Here is a 22,683-nt window from a genome sequence, read left to right as displayed (position 1 = left end):
CAGAGACAGTTAGCATGGGCATAATCCTACTGAGAAGCTGGTTATGCTTGTACGGCTCACTTGGCCTTTGCTTAGGATCCTCCTGCAGTAGGTCAGAGCAGCAAAACTAAGTCAGAGCCCTCTGGCAGTGTCCTACACTGAAAGCAATACGACACTTCTCATGTCAACCTGCACTTCACCAACCTGTTACTGTTACCATATCCTTTTTCTCACACTTACAAAGCAATGAAATAATTCAGAGGAAAAAGACCCACAATTTAATATCTGTACAGAGCTGAAGTTCTCTGAAAGCCTAAATGCCATTGAACATACTGTGTGTATTAAAGAAGTTTTCTTTCTACAAAAACACACACACACTGTTTGTATATGAAACATCCTTCTCAGCATACATCCAGCTCTCAAAATTTTGGAGGTTAAGTCACAGCCTTGTCAATACACATCTGTCTTCACCCCTGTGAATGGCTATTGGCAAATGTTTGAGAGACAGGCCCCAAGCACCTTAAAAACCCCTTTAAGTTCAGTTTCACTGAACAGATCTAAAAGACGGACTCTTAAAAGTATTTTTAAGAGCATCTGTTATGAAGTTTCTGAAGGGAACTTCATATACATCACATATGTCTTGAACCAGGCAATCAATAAAGTCAGATCTTTAGTATCAGTCATCAGCAGAAGAATTTAGTGCGGACATGAGTTACAAATCAACTTCTGAAATTCCTTTACTTAGGAAGTTAGCCTGGTATTAGGCACAACTTGATCATTCAGCTCCAGATTAATTTCTTGGAATACGTTGACTCTCACTAATAAACAATTTTTCCAGTAACAGACACTCCAACAGAACAGACTTTTTCAAAGTCCCATATTCTTCCCCTCACAAAGTAAAGGCAGGCTAACGTACACATTGTGCAAGAAGAACCCACCTCATGCTAACCTTAAGGTCTGCTGCTCTGAGCATGACTGTGGCCAGCCATGGCATGGAAAAAACCTTGTAACAAATTCCACAGAAGCTGTATTGTCATAGATGCAGCACGCTGAGGGAAGAAGGGAGGGGAATGATAACTTTAAAAAGTTACAGTAACTTAAATATTTATGTGCTTTTTTTTCTCCTTATGCAAAAATCAAGTTGAACAATCCTAACAATTAATTTTGGATTTGATTTAAAACAAGCACAAAAACAAATAAAAAAAAAAACACAACATCTTAATATAGATCCAAACACACTATCATAATACTCCTTGGTGACTACATTCATTTTCCACAGCACTGGAGACAACTGTACAGAAAGCCAGCCAGCCTAGCAATGAAGCCTCATATCACCTCACTCAGGAAAAATATTAGATGCTACAAAGAATTTGGGGGATGGGAAAGGATGTACTGGAGCTATCATTGGAATAACAATGATCTGTAGAGCTTTGGGGTCTACGTAGATAATGCATGAAATTCAAAGAACTACGAATACTAGTTTTGGTAGTTTTTAATCCATTTCCAAATGCATTTATATACATAATACCTTCAAACACTCAGTGCAAGACTACAACACAGAGTTACATACCTACAGAATTAAATTCTTAGTAGTCTGCTTTTCCTACATCTCAGATTCAACTCCGCTGGAGTAAAACTGACCAAAGCCAACCAGAAAACCTCCAGTCTGCCTCCTCTGTTATGTAGTCAATAACCTCACACAAAGCAAATGCCACAAATGGAATAAACGCTGAATTCAAATGTAACCTTGACCACTTTCAAAGCTTTTTTCCTGCTCTATATAGCTGTGTCACAGTGAGTCTTCCCCATAAAACTTGATTCCAAGCTTTTAAACAATCAAAACACAAAAACCCAAATCATTTTATTTGATCTTCATTATTTAGGTCTGTGTGCCAGGTCTAATCAGTTATCACAAGCACATTCTACTTTTTAAGAGACTGTAGAAACACATTTTCCAAACTAAAAGGAACAGAATGCATTGTTTTGATGGTACAGCCTGAAGCCGTTTATCTGAGTTTTATCAAACTATACTCTATCACTGATCAAAGCAGCAATGACAACTTAATGTTCTGTAAAGTTATATACTGCTGCATAAAACTTCCCACTTTTGTCTTGTGGCCTCCGGCTCAGCATGTCATTGGGAGCATATTCAAAGGTCAAGAGACTTCCAGAAGTCCTCTGTTCTTAAGTGGCAGCTCCAGCAACAGTAACAGTAGAGAGTAGAGCAAGGTAGATTAATTCCATCAGGCTTCTCTGCTCATGTACCCTAGACATTCATGTTGTCATTTCTTCCGTCGGATATTTGTCAGACTACTTAGTACATCACTGAATGAACTACTTGAGCATAGGAGTAGCATTTCCATATTGACCTATTATGGATTTCATTACCACCTAAAGACACCTCACTCTTTTATTAAAAATCAGGATTTCATACTAAATTCTTTTCCATTTAATATTTTGTATATGCTGCGTGACTGACAGACTGTTTTTAAAGTTTAGAGGTTACATGGATGTGACATTGTTAACCTGCATTTTAACAATTTACTGAGAAATCTGGGTTTACTAAAATAACACAATGTGATTCTGTTTAATGAAACGTGTTTAAATGAATTCTACTTGAGACTTATTTAATAAAAAGGCCTAAGAACATGCAACATAACTACCGTATTGCTACAGTTATTTATAAGATCTGACATCTTCATAAAGTTTTAAACTTTAAATCAGTGCTTGTCACGATTACTTAAAGCACACTCAACATCTTCAAAACCCCAGCCCACCCCCAACAGACAGGAGGAAAACCCCTGGAGAAACAAGGCTTACAGTGACTTGAGAAACCAACGACTGCTGAACAGAAGGCGAGCCAGGATTCAAGAGGGAGAACCAAATCTCCCAACAACAGAGGATCCTGCTAAATCTGCTCCCATACTCCCAGGAATGCACGTACGGTCCAAGTACCTCCACATTACAAGCAGCATTCAGACTCCTTTGTCTTGGCACAATTTCTTCAGCTACTACCTAAAAGCCCTTAAGGGGGCTTTTAGGGGGGAAAGCCCATGGCCCAAAGCTTAGAAAACATACGTGTTCCTGCAAAGATCTTGATTTTCACAAGTGGAGTGCTGCAAAGCCAGAAGCACAACAGGCTTGAGAGCCCTCCTGTAATAATTACGTTGGCTCTCCTCTCCTCCGTCCTGATTTCACCTTCACCTCACCACGTTTCTTACTAACTGCTTTTCAGAGATGGAAAGGAACGGTTTGGCAGAGGGGAAGTATGGGAACGGTGGGGCCAGATTCTGCAAGTCTGATGCACGATACCTTGCAAAACGACCTCAGGTGAAATAGTAAGGAACAAATGGCAACCAATGGACTTTTCTAGGTCTATGAAAACATACACAAACACACACAGGAGATTTTGATGCGTCACTGGAAATCAAAATGGAAGATAAACTGGACACCATCAAGTCACAGGAAGTCTTGCACTAATATATTCTTATCTTTTAAAGACGTTTGCTCTACCAGGAATATAATAAAAAATGTTAATGATTAGAAATCAAATGGTGTCATTTTGAGAGACGTCTCTTTCCAGAGATGTGATGAGACCAAAGCTCTAATTAAGACTTGTGACCATTACGAATTATCAGACCTAGCGGGAACCCTTACAGGTCAATCATCCTCTGCCAGTATCAGAGAAAGAATTTAAATGTAATTAACATGGTCTGAAATTGTGAGATACTGCACTCCTCTCTCAGACACTCACAAATCTATATACAAGCTCAGCAACTGCATAAGCACACTGTTCATCTATTAAATAGTCAAACCCAACCAGACGCAGATATTCCAGATATAAGGATCATCAAAAAAATGATGTGACCTAAGAAAAAAGTGTGACTGAACACGAATAATCTTGCTAAAACATGTAAAAAAAAAAAAAAAAGAAAAAAGTTGAGATCAGTAAAGAGTTGTACATTTTGAGCAACTTTTACGTATTGTAAAACTAATATTAGAAAACCCTGATGCTTGATAGAACCTTGGTCTCTACGCTTTTACCTCAATAGGATTTAAACCTTCAAGTTATTGACATGAGACCATGACACCAATTTCAATTTGTCCCTGATCATTTTTCCAGACATGCAATGACCACAGCTGTTTTAAAGACCTATGTTTCATAAAGCTGCAGGTATTTGGAAATGAACTGAGCCACATCAAAATTTCTTTTTTTTTTCTTATTACTAAATACAACATGGCCATTAAAATAGCTTCATTTCCAGATGCTTTTTCCAGTATTTTAGCTCAATGACAATAGCAAACGTTAAGTTAAATTTGCTAGCCCAGTAGCACTCATACACAAAGCAATATTTGAATACACGATTTAAACGTTACAGTGATGGCTTCTTCCAACTGTTTCCTATTAGTTTCCTGATTAATGAATTACAACACATACACACTTAGCACATGCATTTTTTACAACCTGCTGTGCAACACCATAATAAGCAATACCACAGGCCATTGTTGAAGGAGATGTTTTGGTTATTTTTTTGTTGTTTCTTAACGTCATTTCTGATGCAGTTACAGGAAATATTTCAGTTCCAGTACACCCAATACAAGCCTATCTAGAAGAAGAGTTGGAACAACAGAAAAAAATCTACATTAGAATGACATTTAAAATTGAAAATATAGCTGTAGAAGTTTTCTGACCATGTTTATACTAGTGTTTTTGCTATCAGCATCCAGCAACATTACAAACCTTTCATAGTGTACTAAAAAATGTTGTGTAATACTAACAAAGAGGCTTTCAAAAGACCCTCAATGAAGGGAAGTGGCACGGAAGTATCAAAAAAAAAATACCTAAGAAAGGGCAAGCAGACAAATAGAGAATAGTGAACAGGTCTGTATGTACAGATGACTCATTCTGACACTACACAGGTTAGGGTATACAGAAAAACTTCAGTTCATAAAAATTTCCAAGAATTTAATGGATTTTTTTTTAATCTGTCTTCACTTCCCTCCCCATAAATTTAAAGCACTCTGAAGTACTAGTAGTCCTCCTGAGAATTTAAACCAAACCAAATGTTTGAGCAATGCAGACTCTGTTACAAAATCTCACACCACCAACATCCTTTAATTAAATAGGCACCACTGTGTTTGGACATGCATGAAAGCTAATCTGTTAAGGAACACCACTGGTACAATACCCTACCCTGTGCTTTGGTCACCTCTATTTAGGTCACCAAGCCCAACAACAGCCAGTAACCATCCATGTGGCCATTTTGTTCTCAGCTCTTCAGAGATAACTTTCTTCTATCATTTCCTAGCGGAATTTTTTTATTATTCAAAAAATATCTTTCTTATAGGTTGTCAAGACAGGACTGTATGATAGCCAGCAAAATCAAAATGTGTCCAAGTCTCTTCCTCCTAGAAATCCCAAGTATGTCTTAAAGATACTTTCAGGTATTTTTGTTGCACTTCTACATTATTACAGCATAATTACTGAAGCCTTACTAATTCTCATGTTAAAAGTACACTAACAGGCAAGTGTTGCTAAGTTCTACATTAATTTAGTTAAGGAAAATGTTTTTCTTGTTGAATATAACAGCTAGTGTTAATTTCAGTCAGTAAACTGACTCTGGTAAAGTTTATGTTCTGTGTAACAAACCATTGCTGGATTTAGTTTATCGTATAAAACAGTTTGTGCTAAGAAAAAAAATTTTGTTTTAAATAAAAAATTAAGACATCATGTGCTTCAGAACAAACAATATATTATGATAAGAACTGAGAGAGATTTTTATTTAAGAGTCCATGCTCCTTTAAATAGTCACAGACTTACAAAGTGCAAAGCTCATGTAACCTAATCTATGTTTTCCTCAAATCCCCACAAGTCCATTTACTTAAAAACACCACACTCCTGGATTGGTGCCTGGCGTACCAAACCTGTCCCGTCGTGCATATTTTTATACATGTTACTAAATTAGGAAAGCAGAGTGGACTAAGGTTATGCCAGCTCTGAAAAAAAGAACAGGGTCTGCATCAGTTTGTGCCTTAGCTTTTAAAGTCCCAATCATTATAAAAAAAATGTGCTTTAATATGTATCAAAGCAACGTATCCTAATCAGAGACAGTAATAAAAGCAGAAGGGAAATATAGGAAAAAGAAAAAAAAACAACAAACACCAAACCCACAGATGTATTCTTTCTTCCACCCCCTCATTTTGAAGACTCTAAAACAAAATATGGAAAACAAGTTTAATAAGTGAGTTAGACTACATATTTCCATGTCAGGTCCAGAAAAAGAATAGCATTATTGGCGTGCTGCAGCCCTGATCAGTGGAAATCTACTGTGAAAAGGGAGGTAGGGAAAGGCATGTAAACATAACTTCTTAATTAAGATTTACTGAAATACCCTATATTGAGCTCTATTCAGAATTACTAAGCTGAGTGTTCAAGAAGTCTTTACCAGTGAAATACTGGTATGAATAGTAAATACAGATATTGTACTTTACGGTGACTTGGAAAAAAAAAAAAAAGAAAAACAAATATGCAGTTCTCACATCTCAAAGCTTCTGGTGCCCCCAGCTAGCAAAGCATATTGCTAGGTCTGCTTTACTTCACAATTATCAACTAACATAACGCTCCTAGAGTTACTTTATAAACAGGCAGAGCAGTTTATACAATCAACAATTATAGTTTGATTTATAATTTTAATAGTGACTGAAGCCTTCCTATCATTACCCCTGAAGTTACCTATCCAAGAGAAAATGGCATTGTATTTAAGTAATATTTTTCCAAGTTCATCTTCACAAACTCTTCCAGCCTTCTGGAAACACACGCTGTTTCAGTTACAACAACTCACTGATCTTACCACTATATTTCCTACTAACTTAGAGGGTTATTAGTTACGGAGAGATAATTACTCATTTCCTAATAACGGGTAGGAAGACTCAGTCCTCCCCAGTATTAAATACGACCAACCTCAAAAAGGTGTGGTCTTCACAAATGGAATGGGAACACCCAAGTTCTATTTCTGGCTAACACTGACTCCTGCTGTGGCCTGGAGCAAATCACTTCTGTTAAAAACACTTTTTTCCATCTGTAAAATGAGGATAACACTCCCTTATCAGCTTCACAGGATCTTTCTCAAATGCTTTGAAGTTTTATAAGTCTACAAATGTATTTTAATGAGGCTTAAACTGACTTTATTTCTAAAACAATTTGCTTTAAAGAAAAAGGATTTGAATAGAAATGCAGATTATATATATCACTAACCTCCCCTAAATATTTTTGCAGTCTGTACTTCAAAAATAGCAAAGGCATACAAATAATTTTTCCATCAGATTGAACCTAAACGAAGCAAAATGGCAACAAGTGGATGCAATATGCAGAAATCTCAGGAGAACACAGAAATGTCAGCTTGAAATGGAAGCAACGTGTTTCCTTATACAGGGAAGAAAGAGCATCTGCTAAACCTGGGCTTGAGTCCTGCAGAGACCTGCACCTCCCTGCAGCCACCACCGCGAGTGCTCCCTTGTCACCCGCACTTTTGCTTTGCAGATCAAAGAAATATCATCACACAGATTATGTAAAAATTGTTATTATTTGACTGCATTTTTTTGCCTGATCAATGCACTCAGCTCGCAGCATTTAAGAGTTGTTCCCTGACAAACACAAATGGAAACTTGGTCTAGCCCATATAAAGACAACTGCTAATACGTGTATTTTTTTCCATCTTAACGGGAATTTTGCCAAAAGATGTGCTGGGATCATAAACCATACCCTATTCTTTGTTTAATTACTTAGCTTTTGCTCTTGACTTGGCAAAACATTAAGCTTTTCATTTTAGTAAATCTATAATTAACTCCAACATGTGCTGAGTAAACATAACCTCATTTTTAATTAAATCTTAGAACAAGATGCTACGACTTGCCATTTCTAAGGAGAAGTGTTTGTCAAGCAATGTGCAATCAAAAGCCTAATCCTTGTCAAACACAAAACTTAAGTCCAACCGCATATAACCCACCTTCTTTTCAGTTATCTGTTGTTCAAACATGCATTCACCATCTACAGGACCAAAACGTAAACCTGAAGAACCATCAATTCACATCAAAAGTTTCTGAGGCTAAAGTAAAGCCAAGTGTGAATGGAAACACACCAAAGCTGAGATAAATGTAGCTTTGGGACTCCTCACTAATCTTTGTTCCAGTACAGCTTATTGGATTTTTTTTTTTTTTTTTTTTGCAAATGATACAGTACTTCTTACAGAAAAAGGCAAAATAAATATAATTTCTCAAGCATGAAAGGAATTGAACATGTAATATATACTATATATACACACTTTATAAATGTCAGGAAAAAAGGGAGCTAAGTAGTCGTTTCTAAGTCAGAAGGTTCAGAAATTTACTTCAGACAACACATTGTAATAGGAATAACTACAATTATAAATTAAAATTAAACATCAACTCTCTGAATACAAAGAAAGCTTTAAAAGTTAAGCTATAACAAAAGTTAAGCTATTGTTATAATAAGAAACGACATCAATCCTGATTTATGCTACAACTAAGGTTTTTCAAAAAGGATTTCTGGCATTACATATTTCCAAATAGTCCTCAAGAATTTAGATGAGTAATGTGCTATAGTTACACAGTAGAAAGCTTCACCAAAGTTTACTTGATGTTCAATAATTAGAGATTCAAGCATCATATGAAAGAACCAATAAATTGGGACAGATGCTATTAAACTTACAGTTTACAGAGAAAAAAAATGCTCTGTGTTTTAATGAAAAAAGCACTCGGGAGAATTTCCATTTCAACATGCTTATTCTGGACCTTTTTTGCTATTGCTTTTCAACAAGTTCAGCTCCATCATCTTTCAAAGCTCTCACACCACTGTGTAGATGTGTGAGGAAAGCCACATGGTTTCGGTGGTTGTATGCAATTCAACAAGGTGCTTGCTCTGAGACCAAAGTGCATGATGTTATCGACCAGTGACACTGATTTGGTAGTGTTTGCTGAGCACAAAGGTAGGATTATTATTTACACTACAGGAGTGCTACAGTATAGAAGGTGCTTTCTCATCTCCAAGCAACAGGGTTTCCATGCTTCATCACACCCTTCTCTCCCCCATCAGTCTCAAGCGGTCTGACTTCTTTAGGAAACCAAGGCCAATGCATTCATGCTGCCTGCATGTATTTTTGTCGTTCTCCCCCACATCCTCTCTCAAAATAGGTTCTCAAAACTAGTTGGACAGACATGACCAAACCTGAGAAAGAACAGAGGTCTTCAAATTACTCAATTCCAAGAAGCTGTAAGAAAACAGGTATATAAAGACTAAAACCTTCGTGCCCATCACATTGAAAGTAACCTGCAGGACAGACTCACCCTTTATTAGAGTCTAAAGGATGCCTGTGATGACTGTTTGAAATGTTTTAAAATTAAAGCTATGCTGAATTTTCTATAAGGAAACAAATACTAACAATGAATGTTAACAGCACAACTGTGGCACAAAAACATCTAAACCTGGTAATAAATCACCACATGCTATTAGCTTCATTGCTTTTCCTTTCTTACTCACAACTAATGACAAACTAACGACAACAGAAACTATTCTTCAAAATATCAAGTGCAATAGCAATGTGCCCTAAGTGTCTGAGCACCATTTACCATCCAACTGCTCCACAGATGTATTGAAGAGATTTAGTTGTATCCTTAATCAGCTGCTACAAAGAGGGGACACCATCTTTATAAAGATCCATGTAGTTTTAACAAAAACTGAGAGTACTTGGAATACCAGGCACTGGGTAAGGAGAGATGAGAGGAATGATAGGTCAACAACTCCCAAGTAAGCTTTTTATGGGATGACATCACTGTGCTGCAGGTTGGCCTATCCGGTTACCCAAGGTGAACAGTGATCAGCCTTTCTTAACTGGATCCTCTGCTGTGATAAAGGGTTCACTGCCACTTGTGTGATATCTGTGCAGTCTGAGATAAAATAATGGTCACAGGTTTTGAAAAGTTACTTCCACAAGTAACCTTCAGGTAAAGGCAGTAGTCATTTCTTTAATGCAGCTTTTTTTTTTTTTAATTCTGCTCCATTTGCAGAAATTAAATTTCATCTTCAGTGGTAACTTACTGTTTTTACGAATCACTAAAAGGAATGAAGGGCTGTTTTTCCCTAATCTTTGTTGCAATGCTGTATCTACTGTAAAGAACACAGTTAGCAACAACCCAGTGAAATCACACCTCATCTGGCTTTGTTTTATTAGCTTTGCTAGTTTTCCTGACAGAATGCTATTTAACACTCTGTTAGGAAGATTAATGCTACCAATATAATTGAGAACAATTCATCAAAACTTACTATTTGGTTCTATTTTTCAATTGCTGAATATCAGTGGCATTTTCAAACTTGAGTATACATTTTATAAAGTCATCTTTAAAACCCTCACAATCTGTTTAAATAAAACTAAGAAAACATGCACAAAAGCCCTTTTCAGGAAATGTTATGTTTAGGAAACGCTCAATGCAGTAGATTAGCTGGACAAACTCTCCCGTGTAAGTGAAAGATTAATCTTGCTTGGACTGGTAACACGTAAGCTGTATGACATCCAGCCACGTTGACAGTGACAGCACCTGAACAGACAGGAGTAGTTATGATAGAAGTGATGGCAAATGTATACATCAGTGGTACTCTACCAGCAAAACAAAGACCAGACATCCCCGGATTCTCCGATTTAAAAGTAGCTACAGGAGTATTATTTCTAAATATGCAAAATTTTCACGGACTCAAAACAAAATGCGCTTAGTGATGATGCTCAATACCAAATTTCGTGTAAACTTCAGGGGATATTTAATGCAGCTTTTCTATGCAGTCGATACCAGTTCCTAATCAAATGTGGTAGACTTGAAATCAACTCTTTAGTAATGTAAATTATCCTTTTGAAAGTAGTCTTTTTTGGAACCTTTTTAAGTTAATGTGTGAAGTTTTGCAGCAAATGTGTCACTTTTTCTTTGAACAAGTCTTTCTTTCATGGTACAGCACCATAAGGTAAATTATCTTTGAGGAACATAAAGCACACTCAAGTCACTCCTTTCTTTTGAATGTAGGACATCTTAAAATTGATAGAAATTTTACTGGCCTTGGGTCATAACGTTTAACAGGTTTATCTAATTTCATTCCAGAGCATTTAAATAGCCTTTTTTTCTTAATCACAATCATTCTTTGACTCATTCTACAAAGCTTATTATGCCTAGAGAAGTAGAAGGAAAGGACAGCTAGATTTCTGCAACCACAACTTCAAGGAACCACTACAGAATATTTCTTGAGAATAAGCCATGTGAACGTACAAGCACATGAAAGTCACACTGAAGAACTTCGTTAAAATTCGAGCCAGAAGCTAGTCCTGTTAGACTAAGTTACACATTTTTTTGCTTTATTTTTTGAAATAATGACCTTATATTTTGTCATCTCTACAGATCAGAAAACTCGAATATCCCAGAGCAAGATTAAAAATAAAAACAATGAAAAAAAAATTAAAAATCATTGTCATCTTATCTGGAAAGATAGATGGGAGATGGAAGAAGATGAATCTGTTACTTCTGCTTATCAAAGTATTTAGAAGGCAAAAAAATAATTCAAAATCTGCCTATGGCCAACTCTTTCTGACTTTGTGTCACATTTACTTTGAATAAATTTTGCCTTTTTATTATAAACTAGAAAGACCAACATTTGTTATCTACTGTCACAGTGAGGTGGAACTGCCATAGGCAAAGCTACTGGACACATGTCTTTGCAGAAAAAGTATGAGGCTCCTTGGCTAAAAAGACAGAAGAAAGGCTGGAATACTTCATGTTCTCTAAAACCAGAAGAAACCTCATTTTATCATAATGACATTTGTCATTAGCATTTTATGTTTTCTTGAAGAAATTCAATGTTTTCTTGTTACAACGGCAAACACTGTTATACAAATACTTTTTTTCCCCCCTGCAGAAACATTTTTCAGGACTTTTCTTTACCTCAAGTCCATACAGCATCTTATTTTTTAAGTATAAAACGCACCTGGCACAATGAAGTACAACAGCAATCCCTGCCTCCTCTTTAAATCCAAGTTGTACCATGCTTCAGCTCTAAGACCTGAATAAACCTAGAGCAGATCACTGTGCAAATTAAGTTCAAATGGATTTTGTCATTGCTCTAATCCCTCACACATTTGTACTTACCTGCAGGTAAATATTTCAGCTGGTTGTTAGCCAAGCGAAGATGACGTAAAGATCTCAGGCGACCAATCTCTGGACACACAATTTCGAGGGCATTATCACTTAGGTCCAGAAACTGCAGTTTAACGAGGGAGCCAATGGCTTGTGAGAGAACAGATTAAAACGTGAATGTGACCCAACAGTAATGTTAACATCTTAATAGGACTACGAGGGGATAAAAAGCCACAGCACCTAACACCTAAGTCTGAGCAGATTTTGATGCATTAAAGCCAGTCTGACAACTGAATGACATAGTTGGTGGAAATGCTCACCTATCTAACAGTAGTGATGGCAATGAGATAGGGAGAAAGAAAGAAAAGGATGCACACAGAATATTTCCAATTCTAGATTTTCCTCAGATGATTCTGCTCTGAAATATTTTTCCATTCCTTGGCTTTGAGTCTACCCAATATAGAAATTCAGACAGAGCTGAAAGTACTTTCCTGAGGATAGACACAGAACTCTACTGTTAGTGCAAGGAAGGAAAACCAGTACAAATCCTCAGTACTTCAGGTTTCAAAACCTAAAGCAGCAGATTATTCTGGATGGTAACCAGCTCAAAGCAGAAGATGCTCTGGATTTTAATTTCTGTAGATAAGTGCCATTAGCCTTTTCAGTTTCTTCAATTAGAACTGAAGCAAATAGCCTTTAAATGCTTTTGATAATTCATTAAAAGAATGTAATAAAATGTAAACAAGGATATTATCAAGTAAGGGCTACACTGGTATGCTTTGTACAAAAAATCTTTAATGTTTTATGGGAAAATAAAGGAAAAATAGGCCTCATCAAAGAAGAAAAATGAATATTTCATGATTCCTGCCACTTACTGTGTGAGCTGGTAGATTACTTACCTTCAGGTACAACAACTATGTTATTTGAATGAAGGTACCTGGGGGGAGGAGAAAAAAGCAGAGGATACCACCTGTTACCCTCAAGGACTTCTGCTACATAATCAGTTTTTAAAATATCCAATTTCAGACTTAAAGAGCACCCTCGAAACCTCTCTATAACCACAAAAGCTGTGGAAACTGTATAAATACTTGGCAGTTGCCAGTTGAAGTTTCACTTAGACTATTAAATGATTAACATAAAAATAAAGCAATAACAATTATTTAAAATAAAACATTCACGGTTAGAATAATGGGCTTAAGTTTTGAGAGTCATAAGAAAACAAGAAAAATAAAGCACAAAGAATAACCAAAATGGACCATACCATGAATCACCAGGTTATCCCACACCAAAAACAGGTTAAAACAACAAAAAAACTCAAACCCACACAAGAAATACCAATTACACACATTGCTCCCTGTACATGAAAAAAATCTTGCACCATGATTGATTGCCTGAAGAAACACACATAATCAATTCACCTCAATTGGTTATTTCAAATCTAGATGACAATTTTCCAGATAAAAGCCTAATATTACCATTGTCACTTAGGTAGCTACTGAGGGTGACCAGATCTCTCATTAAGAATATTCAGCACCCTCTGCTGGAACTCTTCCAGCACTACTAGTAATTTTAAAACTATTTTATGTGATTTTATATATTTTAGTTTTCATATCTAAAATCATCATTGCTGCAAACAAATGAATGGGTCCTGTAGAAAAGAACAGCAACAATTTTCAAGTATTGAAATATTTTTGAAGAAATACTGAATATTCAGTGCTGAGTTGCTTAAGGCACACAAAGTGGTTTGTTTGCACAGCACATTTTTTTCCATTCTATTCAAACAGCATTTCCAAGAGCAGGAGCTTGTCTTTTCAGTGAGGTAGAGGCAGAACAAGGAAAAAGAAGTACGAACACCTAAACTGCATGTTACACCTGAGCCTTCTTTTTCTTTAAAAATTGCAGACATTCAAAGTTTCCTAGAAATGTAGGAAACACGGGGACAGCTGATATGTTTGTTCAGAGAAATCCTTACGTATAACCTCAGGATGAGAATTCTCCTACTCATTTCAGCCGCAGGTCCTGAAAATACTTGTGACTATTTCACTCAGGCAAGTTAAAAGATGTATATGATGAGGATTTACAAGTAACCCAGAGTGACAGACACAATACACATAGAAACAAACAGAAGTGAAGTTCTTAAACTGACTGATGTGAAATTGACACGTACTGTTAGAGCTACGCAAATCATGGGCTCACTACAGTTCTCTGTAGGCCACTATAATGCATGGGATAACGGTCGTACACCTAAGCTTGCTGAACCCCAAATTATTAGGTCAGACTCCTACAGTTCAGTGTTTGTAAGAGATTATTTTAAGCCGTAATTTACACAGGCTTTGGCTAAAGGCTTCATCAGATAACATGGAGATTTCCTGATGCCCTGTGGCAAATCATTAAACACTAATCATATCAAGTACAAAAATATTTATTTTACTGCTTCAGAGCATAAACATACTCATAAGGCTCAGGCATGATGAGACAAGACTGTTTCTTAAGCAAGTTGGAGACTGCAGTGACCTACAAAACTGCTCAATTATGGTCGTGTGTACCAGAAAGGTGTGGTTTCAAGGGCCAAATTATGATGACAAGATCAGACACCTGAATGCATCAGCCTACTCAGATATACACCTCCACCTCTTTGGAGCTTTCCCTTAAATAAACAGAATCAATGGTCCCTCAATTACTAACTCAAAGCAAACCAAATGAGTTATAAGGGGGTGTCCCTTTTAACCTCCCAAAGCTATTATGCAAAGAAATCAGAGCCTGACAAGAAAAAAAAGTGGGAGGGAACAAATCGTTGGCTCAGGACTTACAACTTCAAATTAATTGCCAAAATAAAACAGTTCATATGACATCCATTCTTTGGACAGGATTGGATAAACTATTCTGCCTACAGCCATCATTATTAAGTAGTTACTACCCCCGCTTGCTCATTTATGCTCCTATTTGACAAAGTCTGACTAAGTTCCAATATACGAAGAGTCTACAATCAGCAAATCAAGAATGATAATATCCATAGTAGCTGGAAATCAGCAACTAGGGGTGTGCTGGAGGCAGTAACTTGTTGCAAGCACACGGCCATTGCTTTTGGAGGTTCAGTGCTTTGTCAGGGTGACAACAGTCTGCACGGGAGCTGTGGGTAAGCTTTTTTCTTCCCTTAATAGCTTAGACATTTGCATAACAAATCCTGTTATACAGTAAACTAGAAATTATCAAAAAAATACATGACTGAATAGATCTGGATGTACCCATTAAAAAAAAAAAAAAAAAAGAAAGAAAGAAAACCAACACAAAATGACCCTTTCTTTCCCTCCAAGAAAATCCTTCACACTTAAGAGACAGGTTATGTACAAGCAATACATTATGAAATTATGTTAAGATAAGATGGATCAGCATAATAAAAATATATTAGAAGTCCTACACAAACTCACAATTCCACGAGGTTTGGAAGCTTCTGTGCAAGGTTTTCTGGCTGAAAAAGAGTTAGAGATTTTTTAGGTTTTAAAACAAAGAACAGACATATTGAGTACCCAACTCATTTTAATAATGACTCTAAAACATGTTAGCAGCTAGTCAGAGGAAAGCTGCAACGAGGAGTTGGCATACAATACCCTATCTCCACACCCCCACATACTCTCCATCAGTGCAATCTGGGATATATCAAGGGCGAGCGATTCATTCCTGAAACTGAACTACAGCCTGGAGTTGAAATTCACATGCCCTCAAGCAAATGGTAGGCAGGCTTCTGGGGCTGAAAAGATGGAACATAAAACCTCACTTTTGAAAATATATTAAAATGAATTAGTTGAGGCTGAGAGACTGATAAAAAGCTGTAAAGCTTTACAAACTAAGCGGAACAGGAACTATACAAGATATCTAACCGTAATGTATTTTGTTTTGTAAGGCTGACAAACTTGTGTAGCTTAATCAATAACCACCAAACCAGAAGTGCTGAATCCAATGAAGCAATTTCCATATTGACATGTTAAAATGCGTATCGTTTTCTAACTGCTGATGCCTAGCTGCAGTTCTGCTCCCTGATGGCTCTAATAACCAGGAACATCTACCACAAAATGGGCTTGCCAAGTTCCAAATGTCATGTTGGTAATGGCACTTAACGTTACCCAAGGTTAAGACAGTTTCATTGCTTAAAAAAATGCACATCAAACAGATTTTATCTGAACAAGACCACTTTTTACATTATCCATATACGCACAAACTTTAAGAGGCTTGATCACATGGTCAGTTTCCTTTTAGAGAGACCCAGCAACTTGCACTGTCATGTAAATTTAATCTGTATTATTACCTAAAATACTTAACATTGTATTTATAAATTTATTATGAAGAAACGCCAGCCTGAAAAACTAATGACATGATGTTCTTACATAACCGAAATGCCACATCCTTGATCTAAGGACAAAAAATGATTTATTTTTAACTGAGGAGCCACAAATGTTGGCTCCATAATAAATATATCAGTTGGTATCAAGACTCAAGAAACAGGCTACAACTAATCAGCTGTTGCCACCTACTGGCACGTTGGCTGCAGTACACATCGTCAGCACAACTTGGTACAGCTTAATCTGAGCAAAACATAAAAGGCTGCAACATGCTTCAGCACAAAAATGAATCAAAACTTGAACTTAAAAATGAAGGAATATGAAAAAACGCTCTTTCATTCTAAGCCCTTTATTAGAATAAGACCACTAATCTGAAATACAAACTATTTTCACCTGGTACATGAACTTTATAGTTTTATTTTTAACTGCTTCATTCTCTAAGACAGAGAAACTCAAGAGAAACAATTTGACAGTTTGGGAAATCTATCAGAGAAATTCTGCTCATCTTCTAGAGTACGGCAAAACCAACTGCTCTAAGTCAAATCATTCAATACGACACCCCACAACAACATTAAGATGAAAACGAATTATTCACGATCTGTCCGTCTACTGAGGAGTAAAAGTCAGCGACATGCAGACTGCTGTCTGTCGGTGACACAACAACAAATAACGATGATAAATGAATAATCACTTCTGCCACCACTTTAGGGAAGCTTGCCTCACCCTCGCAGGATATTTTTTCAGCAAGTGAACCTGCTGATTCACCTCAACAGGACAGCATTGCGCTTTCTGAGTCAGTAAATTAAGACCAACTGTTGTTTGATACAGCTACATCATGCTTCTGACAGGGCCACGAAGGCAAACTTATTTCCTTGTTATAGATGAGGAAATAGGATCACTGGAAGGGTAATGGTATCAGTCAAACGTTAAAAGAGGAGTAGCAATAAGACTTGACGTGGGGATGCAGGTGTGCTGTACAGCTTTCTGATCCACTACATCAGTCCTCTCATTTCCATCTTGCCAATGAAAACAAAAAGTAATTCCTAGGCAAGGTGTATGCAAATTTTGACAGCGTAACTACTCCAGACATTTTCATCCAAACCATCTTTCAAGGACTGGAGTCATTTTAGAAGAGAAAAGAGAAGCAAAGCTTCCTTTAGTCAATGTTTTTCAACTCCCAATCAGCTGTTAGAAGAACAGTGACAGAAGGAAGCACAACCTCCAAAAAATACAGCGAAGGTTTTGTTTTGATGATTGCTCATAACCTACACAGAAGTATTTATTGATAAGCTAATGCTTATCTCACACAAACTGAGAAGCACAAGGCTGGAAGAGACATTACAGCTACACTTCTGAGACAGGATCGCCCTTCAAAGAAATTGGTACATTTTCTCTTTCTAAAGTCTCCAGTGAGAGGAATACTGCTTCCCTCAAAAATCTATTACAGTCTGCAGCTCTTCTGAAATGAGATTTTTTTTTCCCCTCCCTGTGTAACCAACTACTACTATACTGAACCTGCGAGTACTACTTTCCTACCAGCAACGGACATAAAATAATACAGTTTCTTCATGAAAGCACTGCTTCATAAAAAACTGATGACCTCTGTTCTCACCCTTCCTCCAATTCCATTTTTAACTCCGTCTTCTCTTTTCACAAGAGGAATTACCCTAAATCTCTCAATCTTCTCCTCATAGGCTCTGTTCTCTAAAAATCCTTAGTTGCTGCTTTCTTGATTCTTTCCAATTTACCTAGGTTCTTCCATAAGTACGAAGCCCCAGACTACAATCCTTGCTCCAGCTCATGCTTTAACACTGTCCAAGGACGATCTCCTGCTTTTAAGGGAGATTGTGAAACTTTCTATGCACAAAAAGATACCTGCCTTATTTTGTAACATGCTGCTGATTTGATCTATTTTGGTCCACTCCAACTTAACAATCACTGAATTTGAGCATCAGAAGTTGAAACATTTACATCAGGTTAATTTTGAAAGCATTTTTAACCATGACTGCTATATGCCCGTTATATCATTAAGCAGAGGACTTTCCCAAGAAGTGCCAAAATAATTTCCTATAGTACATGCAAGTACAAGTGGCTTTCAGGATGAAGATACGTTATAAAATCTTCAGAATCCTTTCAGCTCCTGCCATATGAAGCAAAACCTTTATTAAGGAATTCTAATGCATCATTGTCAAAGCTTTTTAAAAAAAATACTCCTTAAGGCAAGTACTGGACTTCTTCCAGGAAGCACTGAGAAACATACCATCTTAGTGAATTTTAAGTAGTCAAGCCCTCCAAACCCTGCCCTGGTTATTAAATTAACTACCCTACCACGGAGGAGCCCAAGGAAAAAAAAAAAAAAGAATTACTTTGAAACTTCAGTGCACTGACAGTGCCGAGCTTTGCCTCTCTAGAATTCTACCAGCTCAGAACAGCTCACACTACTAACTACCCCACACTGAATTCCAAGCTCACAGTGTTTGTGAGATTTGTTCAGTTCAAGGAAAAAAAAAAAACACACTCAAAATCAAGACCACCCCAACCCTTAAATTAACTCTTTATTCTTCCCATCGATGACAGCCCACAGACATAAGGGATCACTGGCACCTTATCAGCAAGCTCTGAATTAGACCCAGGGGTTGGCATTGCCTGTAAAAATAAGACACACACCAAGATAAATGTCGTCGAACCCCATGAAGCAATGCAGCCTAGACTGCACAGTATCTAACAGTAAAAAGACCTGACCGCTGACACTGAGCAAGACTTCTCAAAGTCAAAAAAAAAATACCCCCCAAAAAAGCAAGTAAGTCTTCACAGAGCTCCAAAAGGCTATAGAGGGAATGGCATAAACTTACATTTATTATACTCTACATCACCCATGCAAGTTAGAACATAATACAACCGCATGCTTGTAGTGCACATCAGATGACATCAACAAGGATCAGACTTGCTAAAAGATCATTATCTTTTTAAATTCTCTATTTTTTTTTCTCTGTTCCAAAACCAGAATTTATAAACACACAGACAGTAAACATCACAATAAAGAGGTTGTCGTACCAATGTGGTCAGGGAATTTCTTTTCATATAAAGTCTCTCCAAGTACTGCAGCCCCTCATCCTTCAGTAACTCCAAAGGAAAGTGATGGAGATTTCTGTAATTTAAGAACAAGTTCTTGTGCCTTTCCAGCTTTGCCTCAGAGATTGTTTTACATAGTTCTGATGCCATGACTAATCTTGTTCCAAGCACTGCATCTAGTGCACTGCATCTTCTGAAAACAGGCCCATTTCTAGGAGACAAGAGGAGCAAGAAAGACAATATCAAGGTTTAAGCCACGCGTTCTTTTGTGGAAATAGTTATTATAGCTGATAGTCTTTCAAAACACACTTGTTCCTATTAATACATAAAGTACCCAGAACCTCCACACCACCAGTTATGCCAGAAGCAAGTTTTTGACTACTTTCTGCATAAAGTCTCAGTATTCAGACCAGCACTAACAAGATCTTAAGACATACATAATCACACAATGCTTCTTTTTTCCCCGGTCATTTACCATTAACCTTTTAGACAGTCTTGTCAAAGCTGACATCACCAAAAACGAAGGAAAAAACCTCTCTCCTAAGCACTACTGACATTCTACATCTATTCTGTAGAGTTAAGAAGAATCCATGTATCTTAAGCAAAATGAACAATTTATCAGAGGACACACGTTTGGATCACTTAAAACAACTCCATGTAGATTTTAAGAAGGACTGACAAAAGGCTATAAAAGTTTGCTAAGCTTCTGCATATAAAACTACCAGGAATATTTATGAGTTGCATTTGACGTTGAAGACAGACAGCAAGCATGACATTTTGAAACAGCATAATGGAAATTCTATAGCAAGAAAATTTAGTAAGAGCTAGATGTGACGGCAGACTTTCAGCTGTCTTAACTAAAATTAAGGACAGAAAGAACAAGGCATCAAGCTCTAACTGATGTCAAAGCCAAAAACCAAAGTACAAATATAAGCTAAAAATTAACCTGTATCTGACACCAGACTTCATTTAGCTTCTTTTGCAGATATAGCCAAAATTCTAGTCATTCTTACATTGTGTAGATTTGGGTAAGAGCAACATTACGTCTTTTCAACTGTCTCAGGACTCAAGAAAACATCATATATCCAGACCATTTATAAATCTAAAGTTGGAGGTTTGCTACAGAGTTGTGCATACAAATTCATTTACATAAAAAAAAAAAAAAAAAAAGAATTGCAACTGTCTTCCACCAGTAAAGTTTTCCATTTTAGCTTAATCTTTCACTAAGAAGAGATATCTCATAACACCTATTGGAAGTTTAAGTATAGGCTTTCTTATTGATAACCCTATCTGATTATAAGGTAGCCACTGGAAATAAAACTCAGCTGGAGACTGAGAACCGGACCATCCATGTAGACCAAACTACTTGATCAGTTCCAGTAATTCTCTTGATTCGCAGGTAAGTGGCTTTTAGCAATGACCTATGCCCTTCTGAAAGAATACAGCAATTTTTTTTCATTGTGTGACATACATACTACTAACAACTCAGATGTAATATCCTGCACTCCTCTTCTAGTCCTAAACTATCCCCAATTCAGGAAACACTAAGACCAGTTCTGTAAGCAAAGGTCTACCATTTTCAGAATTCTTTTTAAGATTCCAAAGTATTGGGCTAACTTAGGTTAGGCTAAACAGTTTTCATGAGAAGAAAAATCACTGTAACAAACAGTTGCCTCTATCGTCTGTCACTTTCAGGAGACAGCATGCAGGTACTGCTGGCCTGTGGCACTAACTATACTAAAGCTCTCTTAGTTCAGCGGGTAGAGGAAACAAACTCCACATCTGTGATCAGCTTTAAAATAACTCAAGAAGGAACATCAGAATTTTTAAGTCTGTGAGCATTTAAGCACTACCTGCTGCTATAGAAGAAACAGTGAAGGAAAGCTCATCCTCCCTGATAAGTATGAAGCAATCCCAGGCACGCTGACCATTTCTGTGGAGATCATGCCTCGCTCCCTGCTTTTTCCATTTAGAAGCATGGCTTTTAGTTTTTATTTCTGTCTTTAAAAGAACAAAATATTAGGTCAGAAAGCACACAGACACCCCACAGCTTTCTGCCTTCCCCAGAGATCACATCTCCATGCTCTGAACTTGCCGAGGCTCCACGAACCCCTTGGACCACGTTTAGCCGTGGACACACAGCTACAGCCTGTGCAAGCCCAGAGATGCCACCACCACACAGCTCTATTTTGGCTGTTACCCCAAAGGAAAACCCTCCTGGCCGCTTCCACCGGCAGCCAACCCTTTTTATTTATTTTTTTGCCTCTAAATCCCCTTCCCGCAAAGGCAGCGGGGCAGAGCCCGGCGGAACAGGCGCCTCCACAGGGCAGGAGCGGCCGGGCTGAGGCGGGCTGAGGCCGGGCACAGCGAGGGGCCGGGCCCCCGGCCTCGGCCCGGGGAAGGCTTCGCACCCACACCGCGGAGACAGCGCCGAACCCGCGCTCTCCGGGGGGCCGGCAGCGGCCGGGGCGGGCAGCGGGGGGTCCCCCTGTCCCCACCGCGACGCCCCCTGCCCCGCTCCCCGGCGGCCGGCGGCCACTCACCGGCGGGCGGCGGGCAGCACCTCGGGCCCGCTCCGCTCGGGGCCGCCGCCGGCTCCGAGCACCTGAGGGCGGAGCAGGGCGGGCCGCGGCCGCGCGAGAGCGCCGCGCAACTCTCGCGAGACTTCACCCCACCGCCCGCTCCCGCCCTGCTCTCCACTCTCAGCCAATCGCAAGGCGTGCCGCTGCGCGGCATCCAATGGGAAGTTCGGTTCTGTCAGGGCTTGGAGGTCTGGCAGCGACCAATGAGGAGCCAGATCGCCTCAGCGCTTGGCCCGCCTCCTGCTGTGGCGGGGCTGTGGGGGGCAGAGGGAGCTTAGTAGGGCAGCTCGGTTCTGCTGCTGGCTGCCTGGCCGAGCTGTTTAACACGCCAATTATCCCTTCCTAACAGTTTTCAAAGGAAAAATATCACTTGCAAGCAAAAGTTGTGGCAAAACTCTGTTCCCCCCCCTAAATTTTGTTACAGCTAATGCTTTTTCTCTGCTGACAGCAGACAAAACCCTTAGACAACGTTCCTATGCCCCCCACCTCACATTGTCCCCATTTTTGCCTCTGATAGTTGGTCCCGA

At 38.3% G+C, this 22,683-nt stretch overlaps 1 protein-coding gene across 4 annotated transcripts in view; it reads right to left on the bottom strand.

Annotated features, from left to right (window-relative positions):
* Positions 1-22,200, bottom strand: part of LRRC28 (leucine rich repeat containing 28) — a 56,966-nt gene extending 34,766 nt beyond the window's left edge. For 2 of the 4 annotated variants that reach the window (XR_014618772.1, XM_084293757.1), the window contains exons 1-5: positions 22,118-22,200; positions 19,557-19,785; positions 15,594-15,634; positions 13,065-13,102; positions 12,178-12,315 (exon numbers count right to left, since the gene is read on the bottom strand). Coding sequence is in view for 3 of the 4 variants with exons in the window: in XM_084293757.1 (XP_084149883.1) it covers positions 12,178-12,315; positions 13,065-13,102; positions 15,594-15,634; positions 19,557-19,724 (385 nt within the window). In the remaining variant the exon portion in view is untranslated. Of the gene's footprint in view, positions 1-12,177; positions 12,316-13,064; positions 13,103-15,593; positions 15,635-19,556; positions 19,786-21,427; positions 21,576-22,117 lie in introns of all 4 variants that reach the window. The other 2 variants (XM_084293759.1, XM_084293758.1) reach the window with 2 other exon arrangements.
* Between the last annotated feature and the right edge of the window lie 483 nt (positions 22,201-22,683).

The sequence above is a fragment of the Netta rufina genome (genome assembly GCF_964035555.1).
Source record: "Netta rufina genome assembly, chromosome: 11".
Taxonomy (NCBI): domain Eukaryota; kingdom Metazoa; phylum Chordata; class Aves; order Anseriformes; family Anatidae; genus Netta; species Netta rufina.
The sequence above is the reverse complement of the archived record's forward strand: the minus strand, read 5'-3'. Positions and strand labels throughout refer to the sequence as shown.